The sequence below is a fragment of the Cebus imitator genome, unplaced genomic scaffold (genome assembly GCF_001604975.1).
Source record: "Cebus imitator isolate Cc_AM_T3 unplaced genomic scaffold, Cebus_imitator-1.0 Scaffold48, whole genome shotgun sequence".
Lineage (NCBI taxonomy): Eukaryota > Metazoa > Chordata > Mammalia > Primates > Cebidae > Cebus > Cebus imitator.
Genome location: NW_016107363.1, coordinates 7,426,193 through 7,435,404, shown reverse-complemented (window position 1 = coordinate 7,435,404; position 9,212 = coordinate 7,426,193). Strand labels below are relative to the sequence as shown.

At 38.4% G+C, this 9,212-nt stretch overlaps 1 protein-coding gene and 1 non-coding gene across 2 annotated transcripts in view; one reads left to right on the top strand and one right to left on the bottom strand.

Annotated features, from left to right (window-relative positions):
* DNAH12 (dynein axonemal heavy chain 12) overlaps window positions 1-9,212 on the bottom strand; it is a 247,904-nt gene that overhangs the window by 212,914 nt on the left and 25,778 nt on the right. Inside the window, exon 5 of the mRNA XM_037738118.1 lies at window positions 978-1,171. Coding sequence (XP_037594046.1) covers window positions 978-1,171 — 194 coding nt within the window. The remainder of the gene's footprint in view (window positions 1-977; window positions 1,172-9,212) is intronic.
* Window positions 2,615-2,721, top strand: LOC119471063. Its single transcript, XR_005200052.1, has one exon. It is a non-coding gene; the product is annotated as a U6 spliceosomal RNA (small nuclear RNA).

The window sequence follows — 9,212 nt, the reverse complement described above, 5'->3', positions numbered from 1 at the left end:
CCAGGAGGCGGAGGTTGCGGTGAGCCGAGATCGCGCCATTGCACTCCAGCCTGGGTAACAAGAGCGAAACTCCGTCCCAAAAAAAAAAAAAAGAAACTATACAACATGGTGACTGGCTAATAACAATTTATTGTATTTTTGAAAATTGCCAAGAGTAGATTTTGTGTTCCTACCACACACAAAAAATGATAAATATGGGAAAAATGCATCTGTTAATTAGCTCAATTTAGCTACTCCACAACGTATACATATTTCAAAATATACTGTACATGATAATTATATACAATTTTTATTTGTCAGTTTTTAAAAAGGAAAAAAGTTTTTCTAAAAATAGCAAAGATTATACCTTAATAAATCTTCCAAAACATATTAGTATTTTCTAGCAAACCTATAAATAGTATAGCTAAAATCATAAAGACAAAGTAAAACATCAAAGAGATATTAGCTAAAAAAAAAAACAAAAAACAAAAATTATCCTTAAACTGTAAGGATGTTGACTTGAGTATAGGCTCAAAATAAAACCTTTAAATAAAAATCATATGTAAGAAATACATATAGTTTAGGCCAGGCTGAGTGGTTCCCTATAATCCTAGCACTTTGAGAGGCCAAGGTGAGCACATGGCTTGAGCCCAGGAGTTCGAGACCAGGTTGGCCAACATGGTGAAACCCTATCTTTACCAAAAAATAAAAAAATCAGCTGGGCATGGAGGTGCATGCCTGAAGGTCCAGGTACTCGGGAGGCTGAGGTAGGTGAATCACTTCAACTCAGCAGGTGGAGGCTGCAGTGAGCTGAAATAGCATCCCTGTACTCTAGCCTGGACACAGTGATCCTGTCTCAAAGAAAAATAAAAGAAGAAAAAAATAAGTATCATTTAAATATATAGTATTCATTATTCATTTTGCTTATTTCTATTTTTGATTCAGTGCGGTTGGGGAGAAGCAAAGGAGAAAGAAGCTTGCTGTGTGTTAAATGCTACTTACCCAAATATCTCTTCATGCTGTTTTCAAAGTCACTTGATACCTCATTTATCAGACTTTCAAGGAGCTCTTCTCTTTCTTTCCCTTCCTTTAAAGACTCAGGTATCAGCCTTAACATGTGATCCAGCCATTCCTGCTGAATAGGTACTATAGGACTACTTTCTACACATTGTTTCATATAAATATAGTTGAACTGGGAACATAATAAGAAAAAATTAAATGTTCTGCATGGTTGTAGCATTTCAGTGTAACTCCTGAACTCTCCTTCCTAAGATAACATTTTTTCAGATTAAAAATAAGCTGAAAAATAACATTTTCAGAATAAAAACCACTTAATCCAAAAGTACACCCTACAAATAAACCATTTTATCTTTTTCTTTATGATGAATTATTGCCAAATTAATGTTCTTAATAGAGTCTTCATTTCCTCAAGGCAAAACAAAGATTATCTAACTTATTATTCCTTATTATCTAACTTATTATTATAATATATCCACTGATTCAACAAATATTCAGACATTGTTCTAAACGCTGAGTATAGAGTAGCTGAACAAAACAGACAAAGCCTATGCTCTCTTGGAGATTATATTCCAGTACAATGGTAGTAGAATATAATTTCATAAATTCTTTCATAAGAATGGTCTGACTAAAAATAGACAAGAATAAATGAAAAGACACTTGATTTTAGTAAAGACATTTTAACATCATGGAAATTTCAGTTTTCCCAAAATTAACACAATGCCAATAAAAATATCTACAAACATTTTTATGGAATTAGATAAGTTGATCCTAAAGTTCATGTGGAAAAATAAACATGCAAAATAACCAAGAAAACCCTGAGAAAGAAAATCTGCAATGGAGGGCTAGCCCTAGGAGACATTAGAACATACCAGAAAGCCTGGTATGTAGAACATTAGAACATACCAGAAAGCCTGGTAGCACAGGTATATGAATAAACACACCAGTGGAAAACAAAAAAAGTCAAAAAATAGACCAATATATCAGAAAATTTAGCACATGATAAACATGGCATCTCAAATCACTGGGTTTTAATAACTACTTCTGGAACAACTGGTTAGCCATTTAGAAAAAGATAAAATCCACACACATGAATAAACTCCAGAATTTAACTTAAACAATGAAATTATATAAAAGGATCAAGAAGAAAAACATAGATGAAGTATTTTATAACTTGAGTATAGGAAAAACCTTTTTATCTATGATTCAAATACTAGATACAAAAAAAATCAAATGATAGATTAATTTTTACTACATACAAATGTAAATGTTTGCATAACAAAAACAATTTAAAAAGACAATTGACAATCTGGCAGAAAATATTTGCAACATAGATCTCAGATAAAGTATAAAGAATGCTTTAAAATTTAGGTGATGGGTGAACCTTAAGGACATTATGCTAAGTGAAATAAGCCAATCACAATAAGACAAGTATTGCATTATTCCACTTATATGAAAAATGGAGTAGGTAAATTTATAGAAACAGAAAACAAAATGGTAGCTACCAAGGGGTATGAGGAAGAGGAAGTTGTTTTTTAATAAGTACAGAGTTTCAGTTTTGCAAGATGAAAATGTTCTGAAGATTTGCTGCACAGCAATATGAAACTACTACTAAACTGTGCTTGCTTTGGCAGCACATATACTAAAATTGGAACGATACAGAGAAGATTAGCATGGCCTCCGTGCAAGGATGACACACAAATTCATGAAACATTCCATATTTTTAAAACAATAAATACTGGCGAGCTGTGGAGAAAAAGGAATGCTTTTACACTGTTCGTGGGAATGTAAATTATTTCAACCATTGTGGAAGACAGTATGGCGATTCCTCAAGAATCTAGAACCAGAAATAGCATTTGATCCAGGAATCCCATTACTGAGTATATACCCAAAGAAACGTAAATCATTCTACTAAAGACACATGCACACATATGTTTATTGCAGCACTATTTATAATAGCAAAGTCATGGAACCAATCCAAATGCCCATCAGTGATAGACTGGATAAAGAAAATGTGGTCCAGATATACCATGGAATACTACACAGCCATAAAAAGGAATGAGATCACATCCTTTGCAGGGACATGGATGAAGCTGGAAGCCATCATCCTCAGCAAACACAGGAACAGAAAACCAAATACTGCATATTCTCACTCCTAAATGGGAGGTGAACAATGAGAACACATGGACACAGACAGGGGAACAACACAAACCAGGGCCCCATAGTGAGGTGGAGGGCAAGGGAAGGGAACCTAGAGGATGGGCCAATAGGTGCAGCAAACCACCATGGCATAAGTATACCTATGTAACAAACCTGCATGTTATGCACATGTATCCCAGAACTTAAAATTTTTTAAATTTTAAAAATTTAAAATTTTTTAAAACAATTTTTTTTAAAGAAAATACTACTAAACTGTACCCTTAAAAATGGTTAAGATAGGCCAGGTGTGGTGGCACGTGCATTAGTCCCAGCTACTCGGGAGGCTGAGGTGGGAGGATCGCTTGAGCCTAGGAGTTCTGGGCTGTGGTGCGCTGTGCCGATCGGGTGTCCACACTAAGTTCGGCATCAATATGGTTACCTCCGGGGAGCAGGGGATCACCAGGTTGCCTAAGGAGGGGTGAACCGGCCCAGATCAGAAACAGAGCAGGTCAAAACTCTGGTGCTGATCAGTAGTGGGATCACACCTGTGAATGGCCACTGCACTCCAGCCTGGGCAACATAGTGAGACCCCATCTCAAAAAAATAAATAATTTTTAAAAAATGGTTAAGATGGTTTTATGTTATGTGTATTTTTTCACAATTTGCAAACGTTTAGGGGAAAATAACACCAAAACTACACCAGAAAAATGGGCAGAAGATATAAACCAACATTTCACAATAAAAATATAATTAAAGGCCAGGTACAGTGGCTCATGCCTGTAATCCCAGTACTTTGGGAGGCCAACGTGGTTAGATCGCTTGAGGCCAAGAATTCAAGGCCAGCCTGGCCAACATAGTAAAACCCTGTCTCTGCTAAAAATACAAAAAAGTAGCTGGGTGTGGTGGTGGGTGCCTGTAATCTCAGCTACTCGGGAGCCTGAGGCAGGAGAATTGCTTGAGCCTCTGAGGCAGAGGTTCCAGTGAGCTGAGATTGCTCCATTGCACTCCAGCCCAGGCGACAGCGTGAGACTCCGTCTCAAAATATTAATACTAATAATACTAATAATGGCACCTAAACCATATTTTTTAATGTATAATCTTATTCATAATTACAGAAAGCAAATTTAAACTACCCTGAAATAGCATCTGTCATGTATCAGATTGACAAAATTTTTTTTAAATATGACCCCCACATTCTTTTGTGAAACTATGGGGAATCAAACACTCTCACAAATTTTGCAATATCTAACAAGACTACATATTGACCCAGAAGTCCCACTTAGAGAAATTAACACTATACCTCCAACAGTATGAAAACACACATATACAAGGTTATTCATTACAGCAAAATACTGGAAACATTTAAGAGTGGTTGATGCATACATTGGTGTTCTGTGCAGCAATACTGAAAAATGAGGAAGATTGATATGGAGCAATTTCTACGATAAATTATTGAGTTAAAAACAAAATGTAATCAGGTGTGGTGGCTCACACCTGTATTCCCAGCACTTTAGGAGCCAAGGTGGGCAGATCACGAGATCAAGAAATCTAAACCATCCTGGCCAAATATGGTGAAACGCCATGTCTACCAAAAATTAAAAGAAAAAAAATTAGCTGGGTGTAGTGGTGTGCACCTGTAGTCCCAGCTACTGGGGAGGCTGAGGTAGAATTGCTTGAACCTGGGAGGCGAAGGTTGCAGTGAGTTGAAATTGCACCACTGCACTCCAGCCTGGGCGACAGAGCGAGACTCCATCTCAAAAAAAAAAAAAAAAACCAGAGCAAGAGTACCTGTAGTATGATGCATTTTGTGTAAGATAAAAGGAAATAAGAAAACATACCTGTTCATTTGTGAAAAAAAAAAAACACACACACACACAGAGAAGGATAAATCAAAAATTAATGAGATTGGTTATATGAAAGAGTGGCTTGGAACAGGTAGAAAGTATGGGGGCTGCCGGGCGCGGTGGCTCACGCCTGTAATCCCAGCACTTTGGGAGGCCGAGGCAGGTGGATCACGAGGTCAAGAGATCGAGACCATCCTGGTCAACATGGTAAAACCCCGTCTCTACTAAAACTACAAAAAATTAGCTGGGCATGGTGGCGCGTGCCTGTAATCACAGCTACTCAGGAGGCTGAGGCAGGAGAATTGCCTGAACCCAGGAGGCGGAGGTTGCGGTGAGCCGAGATCGCGCCATTGCACTCCAGCCTGGGTAACAAGAGCGAAACTCTGTCTCAAAAAAAAAAAAAAAAAAAAAGAAAGTATGGAGGCATAGGAACAGGGTAGAAGGGATGGGAGATGCTTTTTTGAGGTGTATTTTTGGTATAGTTCTGATTTTAAACCTTGCTGTTGTTTCACATGCTCAAAGTATAACTAAAAAATATCAATACAAATAGGGAAGAAGCTCCAAATGAAAACAAACAAATCAATGAACCTACCTAAATTTCAAGTTATTAATAATTACCTAGCTGAAAACATATTAATAATTACCTACTGAACAGGAGTGTAGAACCAATATTGAACACAATATTTTAACCATATATCTTTATGCTAAGAATAAAATACTATAGATGAATATTAAATTATGGTGAACAGGTTTGTTTTTCACAGTAGCATGAGTTAGCAATTTTGAAATTATTTATGTATACTCTAGAATTTAACAAAATAAGTAAACCTTGTGGCTAATGGATGAAAGCCAGATTCCTCACTGTCAGAGATGGGAGCTATGCATAGAGAAAGGGGGACAGGCTAGAATGAACCCTGTGATGTTGAACTGGAATAGGAGGTATCAGTACGAATCCATGGTTTTTGAGAAGGAGAGAGAAATAATTATTTTCTAGATCTTTCTGCTGAGAAAGCCAGGAAGCAATGACACTCAGTATCGAGGAGCACATCTAACACACACATCATGGTTTCTAACTACCATTCTCTACTAAAAGGAGCCAAAAATCCCTAGAGAAATGACTGATTCCAGGGCTAGAATAGAAAAAGTATACACAGCATGATCCTGGAAAATCTTATTACGCCAAAAAGTAAGGATGTGCTCAAAGAATGATGAGATACGTAAAAAAAGATGAAAGAGTAAACTTGAAGGGCTCCCACTGGCCAAATATGGAACAATTGAACTTCGAAACTAGTAAGAATAAAGCCAGCTCACTGTGGCTCATGCCTGTAATCCCAGCTACTCAAGAGGCTGGGGTGGGAGCACGGCTTGAGCCCAAGGATTCAAGGCTGCAGTGAGCTATGATCACAACACTGTTCTCCAGCCTGGACAACAGAGCAAAACCTCATCTCTAAAAACTAATCATAATAATTACTAATAATACATTATAACTTAATGGCTAAAATAAAAATCCATAGTCTACACTGATATAAATGAACAAATGGATGAAGAAAAAAATTAGAAGTCCTTTCTTACTACAGAATTCCAACTAAAAAATGTAAAAGAAGTGATAAAAAATTACTATTTGGCAACTATCATAGTAATCATTGTTACAGACAAAGATGTTAATATTATGGGAACAGATAAAGCATACAGGGGATTTCTTGGTACTCTTTTTTGCAACTTTTCTGTATGTCTAAAATTATTCTGATATAAAAAGATGTTTTTAATGTATAGCCTAGATGGACATTTTTTCTTTTGTATCTTACCTTTATTTTTTTCAATTAGTTGCTCACTCAAAATTCTTACAGAAAGACATTTCCTATGCCCACTCCATTAATGTACTGCTTAATCTTAAAAGTCTCGTGATTGTCCCCAATCCCTCACTGTATCAATGGGCTGACCTCTGTCTAGCATTGAACTTGGTCCTCTTCCTACTCCAGCTCATCCCTCCTCTCTAGATGATCTTAGTAAGTGTCTCCAATTACCCTACAAAATCAGGACAAAGCTTAAGGGTCGTCCTTGGTTCCTCTTTTCCTCACCCTCCACATGCACTCTATCTGCAAGTCCTGTCACATCTACACCCCAAATATGAGTCTAACAATTTCTCTCTAGCTCTGTTGCTATCACTCTAGTCTAAACTACCATTCTCTCTCACCTAGACTGCTATCTTGTACAACTACCTGGTTCTTCCTTTATATTCCTGCCATAGCCACAATCCATCTTCTGAAGAATCTTAGTGGGCTTTTTTATATAATTGTCAAAATGACTTTTCAACATTAAATCAATTTATGTTATCCCCATGGGCAGAATCCTCCAGTGAGTTCTAATTGTCACTTTGAGTAAAATCCAAGCACCTTACCATAGCCTACAAGGCCCTTGTATCTGGCTCCTGACTCCCTATTCAAGTTTATTTTATGCCTTCCCATGAGCTCAGTCAGCATGCTCTAGTCAAGCTGGAACATACCAAGTTGTTTTCTCCTTCAGGTAAATTAAACTCAGCTGTTCTCTCTGTTGGGAAATTCTCAACCCCAGGTCCTTCCATGGCTGGCTCCTTTATACCATTCAGGTCTCCATAAATGTCACCAACTCAGGAATGCCTTAACTACCTGCCTGATACGGCCCCACTCCCTCACCAGTCCCTATCTATCATACTACCCTGTATTTCCTTCATAGTACTTATCACAGTTTTATTTCTTAAGTGAAATAAATTAAAAATTTTTATTTATTATATGTCTTCCTCATTAAAGTATAAGCTTCATAACAGCTATAGGTCCATCTTGTCCAGCAATCTTCAGCTTCCAGCACAGGATCAAGTATAGGTATTTATTAAGTATCTCATGAATAAATAAATTATACAAAGATGATATTTTCTTAATACCCCAAACCTATAGCAGTTCTAGAAAGCAGGTCATGGTCAAGCTCTGAAATATCATATAGAAAATTAAGCTTGAATAAAATTACTATATGACCGTATAATGAAAGGAAATTTATTGAATGTGTTTTTCTGTGGGGGAAACAAAAAAAGGAAATTTAAATTCATTATTCTAATTATGTATCTTTAGCTTATGCCTTTTTAAAACTATCTCCTAAAATAAAAATGTTTGACCCAAGAAAGATCCGAGATGGCCGATTACTAGCAGCTCAGGATTGTAGCCCCCAGCGAAAGCACAGAGAACGAGAGGACGCCACACTTTCAGACGAATTTTTGTTGCTCACAGACCAGGAGATTCCCAGTGGAGGAGCCCCACGGGTCACCAGCTCAACTCTTGTGGCCAGCATGGCAGTTTTGCTGGCACCCCGGCGCGGCGGTTCTTGGTGCAGAGTAAACAGGACTGGGGCCCCTTCTGGTCGACGTTTGGAGCTCCGAAAAGGCAGAGTCGCACATTCAGCTGATTGAAAAACGGACTCAAGAGGGAAGCCAGACCGGAGATTCCCAGGCAGAAAAGCCCCATGAATCTTCACGCCGCTGTTTTGGCCGGCGCAGTGGGTTGCTCAGATTCCGGTGCTGGGAATCAACAAGTTGGACGTCCACTCAGAGACCTAATTTGAAAGTCGGTAATTACAAAGATGACAGGTGGATAAATTTACAATGATGGGAAGAAACCAGCGTAAAAAGGCTGGGAATACCCAAAACCACAATGCCTCTCCCTCTACAGAGGATCACAGTTCCTCATCAACAAGGGAACAAGGCCTGATGGAGAACGAGTGCGTTCCAATAACAGATTTAGGCTTCAGAAGGTGGATAATAAGAAACTATTGTGAGTTAAAAGAACAGGTTCTAGCCCAATGTAAAGAAACTACAAACCTTGAAAAAAGGTTTGATGAAATCCTAACGAGAACAGACAATCTAGAGAGGAATATAAGTGAATTAATGGAACTGAAGAATACAAGAACTCCGCGAAGTACGCACAGGTTTTAGCAGTCGAATTAGGCCGGGCGCGGTGGCTCACGCCTGTAATCACAGCATTTTGGGAGGCCGAGACGGGTGGATCACGAGGTCAAGAGATCGAGACCATCCTGGTCAACATGGTGAAACCCCGTCTCTACTAAAAATACAAAAATTCAGCTGGGCATGGTGGCATGTGCCTGTAATCCCAGCTACTCAGGAGGCTGAGGCAGGAGAATTGCCGGAACCCAGGAGGCGGAGGTTGCGGTGAGCCGAGATCGCGCCATTGCACTCCAGCCTGGGTAACA